We start from the raw sequence: 23298 nt of genomic DNA on the forward strand, positions 1-23298 counted from the left end.
ATCTAAAACTCTGAAATCCTAAATACTTCAAAATCTAGTATTTTTTTCCACAGATGGAAAGTCTATGCATTATCTCCTGATGGGTTATATTCAAAATGCAAGAGTATTGAAAATATACAAAATTACCTTCAAACTATGTGTTATAACATTTATGTAATATATAAATGAGTTTCATGATTCCACTTAGGTTCCATCTCCAGATATATCATTACATATATATGCAAATAACCCAAACTGAAAAAGTCTAAAATTCAAAAATTCCTTGTCTCAAGCATTTTGGATAAGGAATAGTCAGTATGTAATATTTCGTGTGTGTGTAGGTCTTAAATAGTCAACAATAGCGTCTGAAAACAGTATAAAAATTCCTTACCTCATTGATCAAGAATTGGAGCTGCAACACAGCCGCACCACTTTCATGTTGGCAATAACAATCAACACCAGGTCTCCCAAGTCTAGTATGATAAAGGTCAAAGAGTCTAACATTTTCATTAGCACAAGTAAAAAGTAAAGGAAAACCTGAATTATTTAACAACTAAGATTTTGCTTATTAATTGTGTATTTTTAAAACAAAAGGTTGAAATATTTTACTTTATGTAAAGTGAATTATGTAGCATAGATGTTTCAGTTAGGAACAGCTTGAAAAAGGAATGTACAGATAGTTATGCTCTCCCCAAAGATGAAATTTATACTCTGAAGAACTGCCTTTGACTTCTAGGTAAGATGGCAGCTTAGGGTGCACATTTGGGCAAGTATCTGATTATAATTAAGAAAACAAGAGAACAGGAAAACTGTATCACTCAGTCGGCTACTTCTCCTGTCTCCATGATCTACTTGCTTATTGACCGAAATAAGTGAATTTCCCTCATTATTAGACTCATTGATACCATTATGACTGCATGTCTGCCATTATTGGGGGATGCTAGCAGATCAGAATTAAGAACCTCTTCCAAGGAAACTCCTACGGAAGCTGTATCTTATAGAAGAGAGCCCACTGGTCAGCTATCCCTGGACTGTACCCTCAATGTTCCAACCATGAACCTGGAAGCAACACCTGGAAACAATGCACAAACTCCAAATAGTGCTCCAGCTGCTGCTGAGAAACAGGAGTATACCCCACCAGAGCCCAGCAGAGGCAGCTAGTCAGAAATCCTTTGGCCAATCCTAGCTCCTGGAACAGAATCAATTATCTCCAGGAGTGAACTTTACACAGACGTAGTCCTGGGAACCTCCTAGGGAAGAAATTTACTGGTGAAAATCAACACAGAGCATAGTTGTGTCCCATACTGTAAACCTGGATAAAAGCCCTTGGCTAGGGAGGTCACAGGCCTAGAGGGGGAAAACTATTACTGTTGTTCTGCTAAAAAGGTAGACTGTCAAACTTCTTTCTAAATATTTTTATTTATATTCCTAGATTAGGGCTGTTCTCAGCCTGATTAAAGAACTTTCTTTTTGCAGAGGACAGAGTTAAAAACTAACAAGTGTTGAGAATAAGTGAATGTTACATGACCAGCCTTAATGGGAAATTTGAATCATCCCATTCAAGGATCAAGGAACATTGTTGAAGAGGGAGGTGGGAAGTCTTCTGGACACAACATGGATCTTACACTCATGAACTTACATTAACTGTGGGTTCCTACACTAATTAAGCCATCAGCATTCCTTTATTGATGGGGAGGAGCTCATGCAATTCCACTCCACGCAGAAGAGCTATTGGCTCTTCAAGAATGTAGCCAATAGTGAGATACCCATGCTCCAGTAAATAACCTTCTGCCCATGCTTATGCAAGAAACTCTAATTTAGCTTAGCGGATCACAAAAGAAAAGACATGAAAGTAAGATGAGGATTAGTTGGGATGAGGTACAGAGGGAGGAGGAGAGTAAGAGAGAAAAATGGGAAGTGAATACAATCAAAATAGATTATATACATGTATGGAATTTTCAAAAACAATGAAAAAGAAACACTACAAAGTCAAAAAAGTGACAAGAATTAATGTACACATTTCAATAATTCTGAATAGTAATGACCCCAATCCTCTAGGCAAAAGACAGAGTAGCAGATTAGATTGGAAATTAGGCTCAATCATTTTTCTACCTCAAAGTAACACAACTCCCATCATAGACAAACACTATATTAAGGTGAAAAAATGGGGAAAAAGGTATTCCAAACAAAAGGAATAGAGAAATAAGTGTTACTGTTTTAATATCTGAAAAGACAGACCTCAGACAAAAACTATTCAAAAGAAATAAAGAAGGTACCTTCATATTAATTAAGGAAAAAGTCAATCAAGATACATTATAATTCTAAACATCTACAAAATGAACATTGGTGCACGAAATATCATTTAAAAATATACTACCAGATATAAGGACACAGATTAATCCCAACACAGTAACCATACTCTAATAATATCTTCAATGGCCTACACTCACCAATGGAAAGGTCATCTGGAAAAGAACAAAATAAAATAAACAAACAAAAAACCCAAAACATTGCAACTGAATGACAAAATTGACCAGATGGACCTGATAGCTATTTATAAAACATTTCTACCCAAATACTACAGAATATACATTTTTCTCAATAGGCCAAGGAGCTTTCTCTAACATAGATCACTTTGCTAGGGACACAAAGCTAATTTCAAAAAACAAAGAAGGGGGGGCAGGGAATTAACATGGGATTCTTTTTATAATCATGGAAAATGCTAATAAAAATTAAAAAAACAAAGAAAAATTGAAATAACTTCTTACATTCTGTCTAATCTAGAAATTCTATCTGAAACTAGAAATCAACAGCAAGAGGTATCTACAAGAAAACTCAAACTCAGATATTAAACAAGACTACTGAATGATGAATGAGTCATTTGAGAAATCAAGACAGAAACAAAAATAAATTAGAGCTGAGGGAAAAGGAAAATATATCATATGACAGCCTATAGGATACAATGAAGGCAGTCCTGAGAAGTTTATAGCTCTAAGTGCTTACATTAAAAAATTAAAGTGGAATATAGGAAACTGAGACAAATATCATGAAGGCAACTTTGGAAAACCACAACAAGAAAAATATAGTCTACCACAGTACTTCAGAAAATTGGATTAATGTTATCTGTTTTCAGTTTTTAAAAGAAGTTCTATATGTGCTTATAAAAAATAGGAATAACTCAAAGAAATAATTGAATGATACATGTTCAGGCTATTGAAAACAAGAACGAATCATACCCAAAATTAGTGATGAGAAGAAACAATAAAGATCAGACCAGGAGATCATGAAACAGAAATGAAAATAAAAAAATAAAAAGAATCAATGAAACAAGGAGTTTACAAACCCTTAATTAAATTAGTCAAAAGAAAGAGATAAAAAGGAAAATTCAGAAAATCATAAGATCATACCTTAAAAATCTAATTCCAACTAAATTGGAAAGTCAAAAAGAAATGTATAAATATCTAGATGCATATGACCTACAAAAAGCAAGTCAAGATGATATAAATAATTTAAACAGATCTATAAAAAGCAATGAGCTTTCAAACAGTAATTTTACAACAAACTCCCCACTAAACAAAGCCCAAGTTCAAATGGATCCACAGTAAATTTCTAACAAACTTTTAAAAAAGAGCTAACACCAATATTTCTCAAATTAATCCATAAAATAGAAAAGTAAAGAACACATTCACATTATTTTTGCAAAGGCAGTGGTCTGTAGCTACCACAACATAAAGACACAACAACAACAACAAAAAAAAAAACAATTTAGGGTCTGGAGAGACTGCTTAGTAGGTTAAAGATGCATGCCTGCAAAGTCCACAGGACTGGATTTGAATCCCCAGTACCTATCTAAAGCCAGACGCAAAAAGAAGTGGCACATGTGTCTGGCATCTGCAGTCGCAAAAAGCCCTGGTATGTGTTCTCTCTCTCCTCTCCCTCTCTCCCTTTCTCCCTTGATCATTGGCTCCCTCCAATAAACAAAAAAAAAGAAGGTCTGGAGAGATGGCATGGCAGTTAAGGGAGCTTTCTTGCAAAGCCTAACATCTCGGGTTTAATACCCCAGTATCCATATAAAGCCAGATGCACAAAATGGCACATGCACCTAGAGTTTGTAGTGGCAAGAGGCCATGGCATGCCCATTCATTCATTCTCATTCTTTCTCTGCTCTCTCTCCTCCCTCCTCTTTCTCTTGTCTTTAAGTCTCTGCCTAAAAATAAATAATAAAGTATTTTAAAATAAAAATTAAAAATTTATTAAAGAGAATGTAAATTTTTAGACTAATCTCCTTAACGAAAATAAACGTCCAAATATTCAAAAAAATACTTGAAAAACCAAATTAAATCATATATGAAGAAAGACACTGGTACACAGCCATGGTGGGTAACCAACTGCTCTTGATTTGACTAACTGATCCATTTAGTAGAATGAAACCCATATCTGGAGCTGAGAAACAAGTCAAAACCATATCCAAAAAACGAGCCTGCTCTCCACATCAAGCTCCCACCAATCGTGGGCTACAAGAGGCCTACATCTATTAAATTCTCTCTAAAATATAATGGTTATCCCACTTATCTGGCGCTGACTTCACTCTCCATTGGAGAATTTGCTTCTCTTTTTCAGATGGACACAGATCCTGAGGAGAGAATCAGCCCATCACATCTCAACTGGGCCCCAGCTGAAACTAAGAATAATTGGGGAAATGAGTAAGAGTGCTGCTTTCTTGGCGAACCTGGTACCAGCACAAGGGTAAAGGAGGTAGACACAGATAATACTCAACTCCTACCAAACCAATGAAATTTCAATCAAAGTTCCAGCTAATTTTTTTCACAGAAACAGAAAATTATAATATTAAAATTCATATGGAAGCACAAAATATCCTGGACACCCAAAACTATTCTCAATAACAAAACAGAAATAAATACTTCCAGCAGTATCATCATAAATATCACCATACTGGACTTTAAGCTATACTACATAGCCAAAATAATAAAAACAGTATGGTAATAGCCAAAAGGAAACATTTAGATTAATGGAAGCCCTGTAACTATAGAAACTTGATTCTTTACAAAGATACCAATAACACACATTGGAAAAAATATGTGATGTTCAACAAATGGTACTGGGAAAACTGGATATATGTGAATGCAGATGAGTGAAACAAGACCCTCATCTCTCACCCTGCACAAAAACTAACTCCAAATGGATCAAGGATATTAATGTATGACCTGAACCTCTCTGCAATGGTTTGAGGGAAAGGTAAGAATACTTGAAGACATACTGATATACAAGGACTTTCTGACTAGGACTGTATTTTTCCAGGAAATAAGGAAAACAACAAATGTGGCATCATGAAGCTAAAATGATATTGTACAGCTAAGGAACCTACCAATTGAATGAAGAAACCTACAGAATGGGAGAAAAACTTTAGCTCTGAATCTGACAAAGGATTAATATCTAGAATATATAAAGAACTCAAAAACTAAGCAATAAAAGAGTTATCAAAGAAAAAATATAAAATACCAATAAATATTTTAAAATTGTTCAACATCTGTAGCCATTAGAGAAAGGCAAATTAAAACTACCTTGATAGTCCATCTCATTCCAGTCAGAATGGCTATCATCAAAAGATCAAATGACAGTAAATGCTGGTGAGGGTGTGGGGAAAGTAAATTATTATTCACTGTTAGTGGGAGTGTAAACTGGTGTAGCTTGGGCTACAGAGTGAGTTCTAGGTCAGCCTGGGCTAGAGTGAGATCCTGCCTCAAAAAAAAAAAGGGGGTGCTGGAGAGATGGTTTAGTGGTTAAACGCTTGCCTGTGAAGCCTAAGGACCCCGGTTCAAGGCTCGGTTCCCCAGGTCCCACGTTAGCCAGATGCACAAGGGGGTGCACGCGTCTGGAGTTCGTTTGCAGAGGCTGGAATCCCTGGCGCGCCCATTCTCTCTCTCTTCCTCTATCTGTCTTTCTCTCTGTGTCTGTCGCTCTCAAATAAATAAATTTAAAAAAGAGCATGATCTATAAAAGAAAAGCTGATACTTGCAAAGCCTGATAGCTGGGTTTAATTCCCCAGTACCCACATAAAGCCAGCTGAACAAAGTAGCCTATGTGTCTGGTGCTTGTTTGCAGTGGCAAGAGGCCCTGGCATGCTCATACACATTCTTTCTGTCAATATCTTCCTTGCTGTCTCTCTCTAATAAATAAAAATATTTTTAATTAAAAAAAATAAAATAAAAGCTGATAAACTAGATTCAGTAAAAGACCTTATCAAATTGTGTTAATAAGTCAAATTAAAGGAGAAAAAAATTAATGCAAACCATATATCCAAGGACTAGAATTAGAATATATAAACACTGATTTTCATAGTAACTACAAGTTTGCATCTGAACCAGCAGTGAATGAGGGTTTCTTTTTCCCCACAGCCTTACCAACATTTGTTGTCATTTGAATTTTTGATTATCTCCATCCTGACTGAAGTTAGACAGAATCTCAAAGTTATTTTAATTTGCATTTCCCTTAAAAGGGAAAGTGGTGAGAGGGGATTATGATTATAATATATAAATATTTTTTGGGGGGGGTTCTAGGTAGGGTCTCACTCTAGCCCAGGCTGACCTGCAATTCACTATGTGGTCTCAGGGTGGCCTTGAACTCACGGTGATCCTCCTACCTCTGCCTCCTGCGTGCTGGGATTAAAGGCATGTGCCACCACTCCCGGCTCCTAAAGATTTTTAAAAATTATATAAAAACTCTTAAAATGCAACATCAAAAACAAAAAAAAAGTTAATACAAAATAGGAAAAAGACAAAACTATTCCTTATAAGCCAAAAGGAATTGGAATTATTACTACAATTTAATTTTAATAATTTTAATTTTAATATCAGAATGGTTAAAATAAGACATGTGAAATAATAATACTCTGGAATGACATACAATCACATGTGGATGGTAAGAATGTAAAAGTACAGCCACATGGAAAATAGTTTGCTGTCTTTTTGTGAAACTAAACATGTTTTCAATATTCTATGTCTGTGGCTATTGGAAGTTTGAATATGTAATAGCTAAGAGCTAGAAAACTGCAGGAGAGCACCAGACTATTTCAACGAGAAGCAGCTGATGAAAGGTCCTTTTAGAGTATTAGTATGAGAGCTACAGCATCAGGCATGAAGAAGTCCAAAGCCAGAGATGGGGTTTGGGGGAGAGACAGTGAGAGGGAGAGACACAGACTGGTTCTAGAAATCTGAAAAACTAAGCAAGATAGTTCTTTTCTTATGAGGTTCAGAGAGAGGTGTGTGTCTGGGCACAAACTGTATGTGAGATGTCACAAAGGCTTTGGAGGAGAGAGTGGGAGATAGAGAAGGCCTCTGCAAACTTCATATTTTACTTTGCAGATGAATAAAATTCCATTGTGTGGACTCAAGAGATGGCTTAGCAATTATGATATTTGACTGCAAAGTGAAAGGACCCAGGTTCAATTCCCCAGAACCCATGTAAGCCATATGTACAAGGTAGTACATGCATCTGGAATTGGTTTACAGTGGCTGAAGGCTCTGGTGTGCCCACTCTCCCTCTCCCTCTTTCTCCCTCCCCCCCCATAACTAAAATAAAATAAAAATTCTGGGTTGGAGAGATGGCTTAGTGGTTAAGTGCTTGCCTGTGAAGCCTAAGGACCCGGGTTCGAGGCTCAATTCCCCAGGACCCATGTTAGCCAGATGCACAAAGGAGCGCATGTGTCTGGAGTTCGTTTGCTAGAAGCCCTGGCGCCCATTCTCTATCTGCCTCATCTTCTGTCACTCTCAAATAAATAAAAATTTAAAAAAATACACACACACACACACACACACACACACACACACATTCCATTGTGTATGTGTACCACATTTTTATTATCCATTTATTAATTGATGAACATCTGGGTTGGTTCTGTTCTCTAACAACTGGGAATAGAGCAAAAATGAACATAGATGTGCAAATGTCTCTGTAGTACACTATCAAATTCCTTGTGTTTAAGACTAGAAATGAAACATCTGGGACATATGAATGTTCTATTTCAAGTTTTTTGAGGAAACTCCACACTGAATGACACTTATTTCCTTAGTGGCTGTGTCAATTTACAATCCCACCAGCAGAGAATGTGTTCCTTTTCTCCACATCCTAGCTAGCATTTGTTTTCTTGATTGCCATCTAACTGGAGTGAGAGAACCTCAAAGTAATTTAAATTTGCATTTTACCAATGGGAAAGGAATGTTGAACACTTTTAAAAAATAGTTGTTGACCATTTTTGCTTCTTTTGAGAATTCTGTCCCATCTCATAGTCCACTTTTTCATTGGGTTTCTCATGTCCTTGATGTTTATACTTTTCGAGTTCTTTTTTTTTTTTTAATTTTTTATTTAGTTATTTGAGAGTGACAGACACAGAGAGAAAGACAGATAGAGGGAGAGAGAGAGAATGGGCGCGCCAGGGCTTCCAGCCTCTGCAAACAAACTCCAGGCGCGTGCGCCCCCTTGTGCATCTGGCTAACGTGGGACCTGGGGAACCGAGCCTTGAACCGGGGTCCTTAGGCTTCACAGGCAAGCGCTTAACCGCTAAGCCATCTCTCCAGCCCTTCGAGTTCTTTTTATACTCTGGATATAATCTTCTGTCAGATGTAACTATCAAACATCTTTTCTATTCTATAAGACGTCTGTTGACTTGGTTGATTGTTTACTTGCTACCCAATAAGATTTCAGTTTCATGAGGTCAACATTTGTTGCATGTTTGCCTTATTTCCTGGGCAATAGGAGTCCTATTCAGAAAGGCCTTACCTATGCCTCTATCTTAAAGCATATTCCCTACTTTTTCCTTTAATCATTTTAGAGTTTCAGGTCTTAGGTTGAGGTCCTTGATCCACTTAAAATTGATGTTTGTCTAGTAAGAGATACAGGATCTAGTTTAATTCTTCTACAAGTAAAACTATCCAGTTTTTCCAACACCATTTGTTGGGAAGTGTAGTCTTTTTTCCAATGTATATTTTATGACATCTTTTTCAAAAATCATGTGGCTGTGGTTACACAGACTGTATTCTATTCTATTGATCTTTATATCTGCTTTTGTGCTACTGCCATGCTATTTTTATTACTATGGCCCTGTAACTTGAAAACCGTTATGGTGATGCTTCCCGCAGTATTTTTTTCCTGAATATATATTTGGATATCTAATATCTTTTGACTTTCCATCCTTTCTCCATTGTTCCTCTTCCCTTCCATCTTCTCCCCCCTCCACAAGAACTTCCTGAAAAGATCTCCAATAAGCAGAGGAAACAGTCCTAAGAATCAACAAATAGGACAACAGGAAATTAAAGTTTTATCATCAGAGAAATCAGGAAGCCTACAGAAAGGATCTTTGCCAGCTATTCATCTGACAAGGATCAATATCTAAAACATATAAAGAACTGCAAAAACTAAATATCATATAAATTTTAAGATTATTTTTTCTAATTGTGTGAAGAATAGTACTGGATTTTTTAATTTTTTATTCATTAGAGAGCGACAGGCAGACAGAGAGAGAGAGGGGCAGATAGAGAATGGGCGTGCCAGGGCCTCTAGCCACTGCAAATGAACTCCAGATGAATGCACCCCCTTGTACATCTGGCTGATGTGGGACCTGGGGAATCAAGCCTCAAACCAGAGTCCTTTGGCTTCATAGGCAAGCGCTTAACCACTAAGTCATCTCTACAGCCCGGTACTGGATTTTTTATTAGGACTATACTGAATCTGTAAATTGATTTTGGTAAGATGGCCAATTTCATGATTATTAAGTCTTTCAATTCATGAGCATGACAAATCTTCCATCTTCTAGTGTCTTCCTAAATTTCATTTTTCATTGTATTAAAGTTTTCATTATAGATTTCTTTTGCTTCCTTGGTTAAAGATATTCCACGGTATTTAATTTTATGGCTATTACAAATGGGACTGTTTCCTTGTTTTATACCCCAGTAAGTTTTCCATTGGTATATAAGAAGGCTACTGATTTTTGTGTGTGAATTTTTTATACTGCCACTTTGCTGAAAATATTATCGGCTCCAGGAATATTGTGATGGAGTCTTTAGGGTTTTATCACTTTCATATAAGGATAGTTTGACTTATATTATTAAAATAATATATTTATTTATTTATTTGAGAGGGAAGGAGGAGAGAAAGCAGCAGAGAGAGAGAAAGACAGAGAGGGAGAGAATGGGCATACCAGGGACTCTAGCCACTGTAAACAAAGTCCAGATTCACGTGTCACTATTTGCATATGCCTTATGTGGGTACTAGGGAATCAAACCTGGGTCCTTGGACTTTACAGGAAAGTGCCTTAACTGCTAAGCCATCTCTCTAGCACCTAATTTGACTTCTCACTTTACAATTTGTATCCATTTAATTCATTTTCATCTTATTGCTCGACAAATATGTTGAATAGCATTAGAAAGAATGGATACTTTTGTCTTACTCCTGAACTTTGTGAAAATGCTTCAAGTTTTCCTTTATTCAGCATAATGTTGGCTATAGATTTGTTATATACATTCTGTATTAAGTTATATTCCCTCAATCCCTAGTCTCTCCAGGACTTTTTGTCATGAAGGGATGCTAAATTTTGTCAAAAGCCTTTTGTGTATCTGAGATAATTATGTGACTTCTTTCCTAAAGTCTATTTATGTGATGTATTGCATTTATTGATTTACTACCTATGCTGAACTATACCTGAGTCTCTGGAATGAAGTCTACCTTTTTCAAGGTAAATAATACCGTTGATATTTCTTAAATTCAGTTTGAAAATATTTTATTGAAAATTTTGTGTGTTTGCTCATTGGGGACTTTGGTCTACAGTTTTCTGTTTTTGTTGTGTCTTTTATCTGGCTTTGTTATTAGTATAATACTGACTTCAAAAAAGGAGTTAGGCACCCATTCTCTGTCCCTTCTTTCCTCCCTCCCTTCCTCCTCCTCCTCTCTCTTTCTCTTTGAAAATAAATAAAAATAATATGTATCAAATAAGGTGAGGCTAGAGAGATTGCTCAGTGGTTAATGGTACTTGCTTGCTAATGCTGATAGCCTAGGTTTGACTATCAAATACCCACATAAAGCCAGATGCACAAAGTGCTACATGTATCTGGAGTTAGTCTGGAGAGGCAAGAGGCTCTGGTGCACCCATTTTCTCTCTCTCTCTCTCTCTCTCTCTCAATCTCTTTCTCCTTGCAACTAAACATTAAATTATATTAAAAAGGAAGTTAGGGAGCATTTTTTCCTTTTCTATTTTATGACATAATTTGAGAAGCATTGGCTTTGGTTTGTCTTTAAAGGTCTGGAAGAATTCTGCAATGAATGTAGCTGGGCAAGGATTTTTGCTGGGAAATTTTTATTACTATTTCCATTTCATTGCTTATTATAGATCTCTTTATTTATTTCATCTTGGTTTAACATTGGTAGGCCATATGCATCTAGAAATTTTTCCATTTTTAAAAATGTGTCATATAGTTTTCTTAATTTCATTTATATATGTTGTAATTTTTCCTTTTTAATCTAATTTTATTGATCTGGATCATCTATTTCTTTTGGCTAATTTGCTAGAGGTTTGTCAATATTGTAAATTGTTTCAGAGAACCAATTCTTTGTTTTACTGATTATTTTTATTGTTTTGTTATTGTTTCTCTTCCACTGATTTCTACCCTTATCTTAATTATTTCTTTTCATCTAATACTACAGGTGAATAATTTATTTTCTGGGGGTCTTTCATTGCTTTAATGTAAGCATTTTTTGTGGTTTGAATGTTAAATATCTCCTATAACTTTATGTGTTTTGAATACATGATCACAACTTGTGGCAATGTGGGACAGTTTTGGAACCCTTGGTAGGTAGAAACTCACTGCAAGATGTTCTTCATCTGGGACAGACCTTGAAGTTTATTAGTCCAGCACCCTGGGTGTTCAGTACTAGCTCAGACTACTTCCCTCCTGCTACTATGTGGCGATGTGGGTCAGCTTCCTCTCATGCCATGCTTTCCCCGCCATGTTGAAGTTTTCCCTTGAAACTGTAAAAGCCAAAATTCATCCTCCTCCCATAAGTTTTTTTTTTTTGTTTGTTTGTTTTTGGTCAGATGGTCTGTCCCAGCAACTAGAAGGTAACTGTTACACACTTATAGCTATAAACTACAACCTTCATTGTATCTCAAAGGTTTTGGTATGTCATGTTTTCATTTTCATTCCATTCCAGAAAGTTTTTTATTTCCTTCTTGATTTCTTCAACAACCCATTTAATAGTGTTAATCTCTAAGAGTTTGTATATTTTGTGTAGTTTTTAAAACATTTTAATTAAGAGAGAGAATGAGAATGTGCACTCCAGGGCCTTTTGCCATGGTGCATGAACTCCAGACACATGCACCACTTCATATGTCTGGCTTTACATGGGTACTGGATAATTGCATCCAAGCCATCAATCTTTACAGGCAAGCACCTTTAACTACTGTGCCATCTCACCAGCCCATTTTCTGTAGTTTTCTTGATGTAAATGTCTAGCTTTGTAGAACAGAAGTAATTAAATTGAGTTAACTCCAGCTCATAAAACACAACCACCACATACACTCTCTCATATGCAGATCCTAGCTTCAAATCTCCAGGCTTATGAGTACAACTTGGACTGACATGAAGAAAGTGTTAAGAGAAGGGAGACTTTAAGGGGGTAAGACAGTAAAACACATGTGGTATGTAAACAGTGAGGAGGGATACTGGCATTGGAAAGGGCTGAACAGGGATAAGGACAGGGATATGGGTGAGAAGAAGGGCAAAAGAATGGAAAAAAACCCACTTGGTAGACATTAAAAGCTATATAAGAAGGGGGCCTGTGCACCCTCAGCTGGTAAGGTGCCAAGGGAAATGTGTCTGGGTCTTCTGCTTTCCAGCTGTGTTAGGGGCAAGGAATGTTTGGGGACTCTGCATGCTAAGCAGGTGAGAAACACCAGTGTGTTTGGAGCTTGTGCTTTGGGGAGCCAGCAGGTTTGGTGCCTGTGCACTCTGGGCTGGTGAGAAGTGCAGCATTTTGGGGCCTGTACACCCTGTTGTACCATCAGCACCCCAGTGGGACCCTCTCCACCCTGAGCACCCTTCCTTAGCAGATGTTCTGGGCTTTGGCCACCTCCTCTGATCCTGCCAAGCAATGCTGTTAGCCACCTCCTCTCACCAATTCCCCATACCAGCGAACTCCATGTACTGAGCTCCAGCCTAGTTCATGGAGCCCAGTGCCCCACACGCCCCTCCACGCCCCTACTATTCCCACTGCGGGTATCCACATACTTGTGCCCTTTGGGATATCACTCCTGCCCCAAATGGGGAGCACAGGAATATCTGGCAACCATCCAGAAAGGGGTACCAGTGAGTCCTCTATAACCTGCTCATCTGGATACAGTAAGGGAACAGGGCCAAGTGTTATGGGGCTCAGGGCCCAACAGGCAAGGCATGGCTGTGATCATAAACTGAAGAGATTCCAGACCTCCAACCACAGCTCTTTTCAGTCACCAGACCAAAGCTTCAGGTGCACTTGAAACCTCTACAACCCCCCATATCTGTGGATACAATCTCCAATCTGGTTCAAACCCAAAGTAGAACACTCACTGAAGATCCTACAAGGGGAAATACTTGTTTTCTCCTTGATAAAACAGATTTTTACCTCAAGATGAGTAAACTCCAATGCAAGAAAAACAGCATGAGACAACAAAGTGAGAGATCTCTACCAAGTCACACAATGGAAATCTCCAATGAAAACACAGAGGAGACAACAGAAATTGAATCCCAAAATGAAAGTACAATAAGTTCAATTACCCTGACCAAGCTAATCATCAAAAAACTAGTAATCTGGCCTGGGGAGATGGCTTAGTGGTTAAGCGCTTGCCTATGAAGCCTAAGGACCCCAGTTCAAGGCTTGATTCCCCAGGACCCACGTTAGCCAGATGCAGTGGCTGGAGCCCCTGGTGCGCTCATTCTCTTTCTCTTTCTCTCTCTCTCTCTCTCTCTCTCTCTCTCTCTCTCTCCCTCTTTCTGTCTCTCGCTCTCAAATAAATAAAAATAAACAAAAAAATAAAAAAAAAACCTAGTAATCTATTAAATGGAATTGAGTGGAATCATCTCTTAACAGCACACAGCTTTTTTTTTTTTTTAAATTTTTATTTATTTGAGAAAGACAGACACAGAGAGAAAGACAGATAGAGGGAGAGAGAGAGAGAATGGGCGCGCCAGGGCTTCCAGCCTCTGCAAACGAACTCCAGACACGTGCGCCCCCTTGTGCATCTGGCTAACGTGGGACCTGGGGAACCAAGCCTTGAACCAGGGTCCTTAGGCTTCACAGGCAAGCGCTTAACTGCTAAGCCATCTCTCCAGCCCAACACACAGCTTTTATCACTAGTATTAACTTAATGGATAAAATCCAGAAAGACCTCAAAAGAGAGGTAAATGAATTGAACATGAGTCAGCAAATAGAGGATCCAATAACCAGCTGATTAAACTTAATGAAGACATGATTAAATGTAAGAATGAATTCCAGGAAGCATCAAAAAATTCAAACCATGACCTGAAATTCGAACTTGACAAAAGGATAAATATTATATAGAAAAATGCAACCAAAAACAAAAATCAAACAGATCTTGTAAAAGTCTCCCTAGAAACTCTCACTGACAGAATTAATCATGTGGAAGACATAACCTCAGATCTGGAAGAAAAGACAGAAGAAATGGTTTGGGAGTCTAAAAACTTTGTTGAGTTCAAGAAAGATTAAAACAGAACATGAGGGAATTATGGGATACCCTGAAATGACCAAACATCCACCCAAATCATAAGTATAACTGAAGGGAAAGAAATTCAGGCTAAAGGCAAGGAAAACATATTCAACAAAACTATTGGAGAAATGTTCCCACTCTCTCAAAAGAGAGACCCATACAAGAACCTCACAAAACACCAAATAGACTGGACCAAATAGGAAACTCTCCAAGGCACATCAGTAGAAACTCTAAATAATGAAAAAAAAAAAAAAAAAAAAAAAAGAGTTCTCTCTCATAAAACTTAAAAAAAAAAAAAACTTAAGTAACAACAACAATAACAAAAATCTACTAAAAAAAAAAAAATGGTGCAGAGAATGGAATAGGGAATTCTCAATCAAAGAAATTCAAATGGGTGGTACTCACCTAAGAAATGTTCCACATCCTTAGCCATCAGGGAAACACAAATTAAAACAACTATGAGATTCCACCTCTCAAGAAAGTGATCATAAAAAAAAAAAAAAATCAAACTGGGCTCGGTGTGGTGGCACATGCCTTTAATCCCAGCACTTGGGAGGCAGAGGTAGGAGGACTGCCATGAGTTCAAGGCCACCCTGAGCCTACAAAGTTAATTCCAGGTCAGGCTGAACCAAAGTGAGACCCTACCTTGAAAAACAAAAACAAAACAAACAAACAAAAAAAGTAATAAATATTGGTGTGGATGCAGGGAAAGAGGAAACCTCCATTCACTGCTGGTGGGAATGTAAACTTGTAAAACCACTATGGAAATCAATATGGAAATTCCTGAAATAGATGAAAATTGAGCTACTAGCTGACCCAGCTGTTCCTCTACTGGGCATTTACTCTAACGGCTCCACTCTTCACTGCAGAGATTTTTGCCCAACCATGCTTCTAGCTGCTCAATTCACAATAGCTAAGAACTGAAATCAACCCAGATGCTCATTGTTTGATCAATGGATAATGAAGAGGTGGTACATATACACAATGAAATTCTACTCAGTAGTAATGATATAAAATGACCCACCAGGTAAAATATTCACTCCAGTTCAGCAGTGGCTTCAAGGTTATAAGGGTAGACATTGCTCTACGACTCGATTCAAAGTCTGTTACACAATAGTAAATATATGCCTGCTACTGAAAACCAGGTCAAAATCCCATGGCTCTAGGAAAGAACATACTAATGGTGTATGCTTAACAGATATACTCTCAAACTTAAACATTTTTGTATCTACAAACTAGTTCTGTTCTCAAATCCAGTCAGGTAAGCATTTTGATGGGCACTGAGAGGCAGTCACTGCAGAGATTCATAACTGGTCAAGTGCTAAAGCTAAGTGACTGATGAGTGCTTGCCTTAAATGAGACATAAGCATCATCCTTCCAGGCCTCAGGGAATATCATGGAAGATGAAACAAAAAGAATATAAGAGCTGGAGGACAGGGAAGATGCTATGGAACTCTGGCCATTGCACTCAGAACTCACATCACATGTGGGTACACAAGGTCCACAAAGACCTGCACACGATGGGACCAGTCAACATTCTGTTATATACAGCACAGAGAATTAAAAGGCCCCTTCCCTCCCTAATCAGCTAATGACAGTTAAAGGTTGCTGAGGAAGGGAAGTCATTCTCTTCTGTGGACTAGCCATTGATCAGTGATGAGAAGAAGGAATACACCAAGGCTAAGGTGGATAGGGAAGGTAAATGTTGGTACATGTGGTCAAAACAGAAGACAGACTGTCAAAACATACGAAGCAAAAACTGACAGAACTAAAAGAAGAAATAGTTCTATAATAATAATAATAGCAAGTTTCTATACCTCAACTTCAGTATTTGAAACATAAGTAAATATATAGAAGACTTAAATTCAACAAACGAACTAGATACAATAAACATATGCAGATCCATCAACCTGAAATACACAGTGTATATATTCTCATGACAGGTCATATGGTACACTATTAACAATGTGTCAATAGGGTTAAAAACATAGCTTGGAAGCTATAAGGATGTACATATAAGGAGGCAATTGTAGGTACAACCTATCAAGACAGAATGGTGAAGAAGAGTAAGCATAAAGAAATGAGTAGGAAGTGGGATGAAGGAAGGATAAAAATACACATGTGTTGTGTAAACAGAAGGGGGAGCATAATAGAGAATAGGGGAAATGTGGGGAGAGACAGCACAGGGAGAGAAGGGAGTTGAGGATCACCTAAAACCAACAGTATTTGGAAATGACAGAATGAATGATATCTGTATGACAAGTAAAAATTAAAATCATAAAGCAAAATATAATAACATAGATATTATGTAAAGGATCTTCTCCAGACCTAATAGGATGAAGTTAAAAATCCCATATCAGATGCTAAACTGGAAAAATTCAAAAATGTGTTGAAATTAACATGCTGCTAAACCACAAGTGGACCAGAGATGTCAGAAACTAAAGACTATTTAAAGATTCATTTAAATGAAGATGCACACACCTAAACAATCCAAAGGCAGAAATTGAAGGCTATAATGCTCGTTTTAAAGTCTTATCAATAAAATGTTTAAAAAAATAAGAAGTCCCAAATCAGCAACCTGAGGTTATAAGGAACTACAGAAATTACAAACAAACTCTAAAATAGAAATTAGACAGAGACAACTAAGAGAAGAGAAAAACAAAGAAAAGTCAATGAAGTCCAATGTTAATTCTTGGAGCCATCAATAAAATTGAAAAAAAAACTTTATCCAGACATACTAAGAACAACAAAAAAGTAAATGGAACCATTACTACAAATTCTATAGAAATAAAAGATGATCAGGTAGTAGTATGAACAACTATACATCAACAAATTAGATTTTAATATAAAACAGAATTCCTGAAAACACACAAATAAGACTATCACAATGAAAAAAATCTGAGTAAATCTAAAATGACTAAATTAATTCTGTAACCAGAAATCTTCTGATACAAAGTTGCCATCAGAAAAAATTAATTCTTTAAGTGATACCATTGCAGGTGAATACAGTTAGTAATCATGTACAATATATTTTAAAATTACTAAGGGGATATATTTATAGTAGAGAAATTGCATATACTTATGTGAAACAGTGAAGCTGTAAAGTTAACTAACACCATATATAAAAATTATTGAAAATGATAAAATACTTAAATGTAAAGCCTGAAATTATAAAACCCTTAGAAGAAAACATAGGACACAAGCTTCAGGGCATTGGATTTGGCAATAATTTCTTTCTCAGATTTGACACCAAAAGCAAGGTGTCAGAAGAAAAAATTTAAATCAGATTTCATAAAATTAAAACTATTTTTGCATCAAAAGTGATCACTTTCAAGCAGGTAAATTATAAATTCAAGGAAAGCCTGGGCTATATAATAAGACTTGGTCTCCAAATTAAAGGAATACACATCCAGTCACTATGGATGCAAATATAAAATGGCATATACAGCTACTATGGAAAAGTATGTGCTTATAAATTCCCAGCACTCAGGAGATTAAAGTAGAAGGATTACTGCAAGTTCATGGACACCTTGGGCTACCTCATAAAAAAATAGGTCAGCCAAGGATGCATAGTGAGAAATATGCCAACAAACTTGAAAGCATGGATTTTTTTTCAAGATTCATTTCTAATAAACATTTTTGATCATAAAGATTTCACTTACCTGAATAGCTTAAGGAAATTTAACTGGCATTAGTATAAAGAATAATAAACCAAAATAAATAAATAACAAGGATACATTCGTATAGCACCTGTTCTTGTCCCAATAGCCAAGATTTTCTGAACTGGATCAAAGGCCAATGCTGTAGGCTGGTAAGGAAAACCATGCCGAACTGTCTGAAAGAGAACAAACAGTACCAAGGGTCATCAAGAAGTAAAAATTAAAATCATAACAAAATATCAATATGTGGCCACCAGGATGAATACAATTTCTTTTTTAAATAAAAAGAAAGAAACCTACCACCAAATAATTGACAAGAAAATGGAATAACCTAAACTCTATTACATTGTTGATGAAAGTATAAAATGGCATTTTACAACTACTTTGGAAAGTATCATACACATTAAAGTAAATCTATTCCTATACCATGACCTAGTAATTTCACTATGAATGCACTTTGGAAAACTGAAAACATATATCCACAAAATTATTTGCTTAATTATGACATCAGCAATTTTATTCATGATAGCAGAAAAATGAAAATAGTCCAAGTATGTATCAATAAAAGATAAAAAGTGTGGTACAGTAGCTGGGTGTAGTGGTGCACACCTTTAATCCTAGCACTCTAGAGGCAGAGGTAGGAGGATCGCCATGAGTTCAAGGCCACCCTGAGACTACATAGTGAATTCCAGGTCAGCCTGAACCAGAGTGAGACCCTACCTCAAAAAACAAAACAAACAAACAAACAAACAAACAAAGTATGGTACAATCATACAGTGAAATACCACATAAAAAAATTTTAAATATAAACTAACAGGTACAGTCATATGGATTATTTTCAAAAACATTATACTAAGTAGAATAAAAGCCATATCCAAAGCATTTATTCAACATGATCATATTGATATTAAGCTTTGAATAAGGAAACTAATCAGAATATTGGTCACCGTGAGAAAGACTGACTGGAAAGGAAGATCCAGAATTCAAATCCTTGGCTAACTAGAAAGTCTAGAGTCAGCCTGAGCTACATGAAACTCTGTCTCAATATTAAAATAATACATTTAACTACTAGAACTATAATCAAGAGTTCATCAGGTTGAAGATTACAAAGCTAGTATATAAAAAAGTCAACTGTGAGCTCTGTTAAAGCTAGATCCTAATTAATAAAATGCATATAGATTCCCACCACTGCTCATTTATAATGAATAGTTTGGCCTCTCAAAATTGATATTTTTCATAATATCTAATATCATTTTAAGTGAGTCTTTCAATCACATCTGTTACATCTGTCTGACAAATGCCTGACAGTTGCTTAGAAATTACATGAAAAGAATTTCAAAATTGTTCACAGACTCTTCAACTGACAGGCATTACTGATGGATGGGCTATGGGATACTTTGGATATTTTCATAAGCAAACATACCATCAGTGCCAAGATCATAAAAATAACATTATTTCTCTCAAACTTACAAAACATGGGCTGGAGAGATGGCTTAGTAGGCATTTGCCTATGAAGCCAAAGGACCCAGATTCAAATCCCCAGGACCCACGTAAGCCAGATGCACAAGGTGGTGCATGCATCTGGAGTTTGAGTTTATTTACAGTTGCTGAAGGCCCTGATGCGCCCATTCTTTCTCTCTCTCTCTCTATCTGCCTCTTCCTCTCTCTCTCTCTCTCTCGGTCTCTTTCTCTCTGTAATAAATAAATAAAATACTTTAACAAAACTCACAAGACACTTGAATTAATATCACTGATTCAAGTAGTCTTTATAGATAAATTTCTTATCTATCTTGAGGAAAATTTAAGATAAGGAATACAGCGCTTTCTATTAAGCTAATGCTTTTATGACTACTTCAAAAAAGTGAAATAAAAAATTTCATATTAGTTATATGTACAGGTAATCAACTATCCAAAAAAAGAAACTAAGTAAATATTTCAATTTTGGGGGGCTGCATAGATATCTCACTTGATAAAGTCCTTGTTTTTTCAAGCATAAGGACCTGAATTCAATCCCCAAAGGCCATGTAAAACAAAGCCAGGTATGGCAACACATGCCTCTAATCCCAGTGCTAGGGACATAGAGGCTCAATGGCCAGCCAATGTAACCTATTTAGTGAACTTCATGCCAATGAAAGACCCTGCCTCAAAAAAAAAAAAAAGGTAAATTGTTTCCATATGATTTATTTATATCCTCTTAGATTTTGATTAGCTCTCCCTCTACCTTTCCTTTACTCAATTTCTTCCCCTGACCTCACTTAGACCTTTTTACTTCCATTAATCTGTTCTCCTACTTACATATATAAAATACCATCCTATTAAGTAAACCCTCTTCCCTTTTTATTCCCTTTATATCACCTTTCTAGCTTACTGGCCTCTGCTACTGAGTTTTCTTCCTACTCACACAGAAATACAATCATTTGTACCTAGGATCCATATATGAGCGAAAACGTGACATTTGGCTTTCTGAGCCTGGGTTACCTCACTTAGTATAATCCTTTCCAGATCTATCCATTTTCCTGCAAATTTCTTAACTTCATTTTTCTTTACCACTGAGTAGAACTCCATTGTATAAATGTTCCATATCTTCATTTCCACTCTTCAGTTGAGGGACATCTAGGCTGCCTCCATTTCTTAGCTATCCTACGTTTTTGGATAATGGAACACTTAGGGGCCATAGATTGTTACTAGAAAATTTTCAGTTCACTGTCAATGACAATGAGGAGTGTCAGGGATGGGATACTTTCCAGTAGGTTGTTAGCCAGGGAGTTCCCTGATGGCCCCAAAGCATTACAGGCCATTGCCGAGGCCCTTGGTTTCCCACCAGGAATAGATAGTAAGACCCTACTGCTGAAGACTACACATACTTGGGCTACAAGGTCATTGAGAACTCCTGCTAGAGCTGAGATAAAGACCTCATCCATATAGACCAGCTAACAGAAAGCTAGAAAAAGCCACGCTGCATGCAGTTCAATGAGAGAGAGAGAAATCACTAGTGAAGATACTCAACAGTGGACACTAAAAGCCTTACACTTGGCCAGCCAGGCCAAATGAACCAGAAGGTACAATAGTGGCACATCTGTTTTGGGGGAAACCAACTGCCCTCTAATTGGACTGGAGGCCCACTCCATGGGACAGAATGTATCCCTGATACTGAAAACCTACAAAAGGGGTAGTCATGAGCCCTAGGGGTGTAACATCTGCTTCTGTCTGGCTAAATGTATATACTATGCTTACCAAACTGCCCAGTAAGCACTTCTCTTAATGTTCATACCCATCTATTAATGCTACTCTCACTTTTGGTTAGAGAAACTTCTCTTTTGGCAGTGACCTTGGGATGACTCAGGAGGCACCATGGTGCTGAGAAGTGCCAGAGGAGTGCTCAATACTGAAATATCTCTATCACATCTTCCAAGGCTCATGGTCCACTGCAGAAGAGGTGGCAGAAAGAATTTAAGGGATAAAGGAAGGGTAGGACTCCTTACAACGTGCTCCTTCAGACACAAAATGGCCTGGATATCCATGAACTCACAGTGCCTGACACTACCTATACAAGACTATCATAATAGGAGGAAAAGATCATGACATAAAAATAAAAGAGACTGATTGAAAGGGGGAGGGGATATGATGGACAGTGGAGTTTCAAAGGGGAAAGTGGGGAAGGGAGGTAATTACCATGGGATATTGTTTACAATCATGGAAACTGTCAATTAAAAAAATATAAAATAATAAAAGGTAGATTGTGTCCTTGAGGAATGACACCCAAGGTTGTCCTCTGGCATCCACTCAAAGGTGCACATATATGAACACACACACACATTCACACACATACACACAAAAAAGAAAAGGTTTATGTTTCTAATATATAATATCCAAAGGAATTAATAATAATGAAGGACAAAAGCAGTATAAAACTTGTATCCTGAAGACCATTTCTCTTTGTTAATACAGAACTAGAGCACTGCATCAGGTTTTACATAATACCATGACTGTAACTACTGAAGACTAAAAGATATAGAGAAAAAGAAGTATAGGTAACTGGAGAAAGACTATGCAATTATGCAATAATTTCATTTCATTTAAAAATCACTCTAGGAGGCTAAAAAGATTATTCAGTGGTTAAGACTCTTGCCTGCAAAGCCTAACAACCTGGGTTCATTTCCCCAATAGCCACAAAAAGCCAGATGCACAAAGTGAAACATGTGTCTGGAGTTTGTTTGCAGCAGCTGAAGGCCCTGGCATGCCTATTCTTCACCCCTTCTCTGACTCTTCCTGCTTAAAATAAATATATATTTTTAATTGGTTTAGGCAGATTTGCCTGTAAAGAATTATGATTTTTCTTAATTTACCTAGTTTCATTTGTAATTGCACATTTGGGATAATGAAAGTGTAGTGGCAAGAATCATTCCAGATAATTTTATCTGTCTTTGTTTTTCGTCATTTTCTTTTTTCTGACAGGGTCTTAGCTCAGCTGGTCAGAAACTTCCAGATTGGCCTTGAAATCATGATCTTCCTGCTCTCATCTTGCCAAGCGCTGGTACTGCAAGCATGTACCAACACAATGAACTTTCATGTTGTCTTGAAAACAGAATTTGGAAATGAAGTTAAGTTTTAACTTCATTAAGTGATGGATTCCTACAGTTTCAGATTAAATGTCCAGTTTAACCTTCTACAGTAAAGGAAATTCAGATAAACATATGGCCACTTTGGTAAGCAGTACCAATTACTAGTGGAACTGTGCAGCAACCAACTTCGGTAGGAAAATTCCCACAATTTCAATGACACTTGTTTTCACTAAGTCAAATCAGTCACTTGAACCCTGTGTTTTTAGGTCTATCTTTCCATGTCCTGAGCTCCTCTGTAACTCAGATATTATCACAGGATACTGAAAAT

General features: G+C 37.0%; 1 protein-coding gene across 10 annotated transcripts in view; it reads right to left on the reverse strand.

Moving 5' to 3' along the window:
- The window catches only part of Stxbp5l (syntaxin binding protein 5L), a 265174-nt gene that overhangs the window by 210627 nt on the left and 31249 nt on the right, over window positions 1–23298 (reverse strand). For all 10 annotated transcript variants that reach the window (XM_045147811.1, XM_045147808.1, XM_045147806.1 and 7 more), the window contains exons 3-4: window positions 18487–18584; window positions 371–452 (exon numbers count right to left, since the gene is read on the reverse strand). In XM_045147811.1, coding sequence (XP_045003746.1) covers window positions 371–452; window positions 18487–18584 — 180 coding nt within the window. The remainder of the gene's footprint in view (window positions 1–370; window positions 453–18486; window positions 18585–23298) is intronic.

The sequence above is a fragment of the Jaculus jaculus genome, chromosome 4 (genome assembly GCF_020740685.1).
Source record: "Jaculus jaculus isolate mJacJac1 chromosome 4, mJacJac1.mat.Y.cur, whole genome shotgun sequence".
NCBI lineage: Eukaryota > Metazoa > Chordata > Mammalia > Rodentia > Dipodidae > Jaculus > Jaculus jaculus.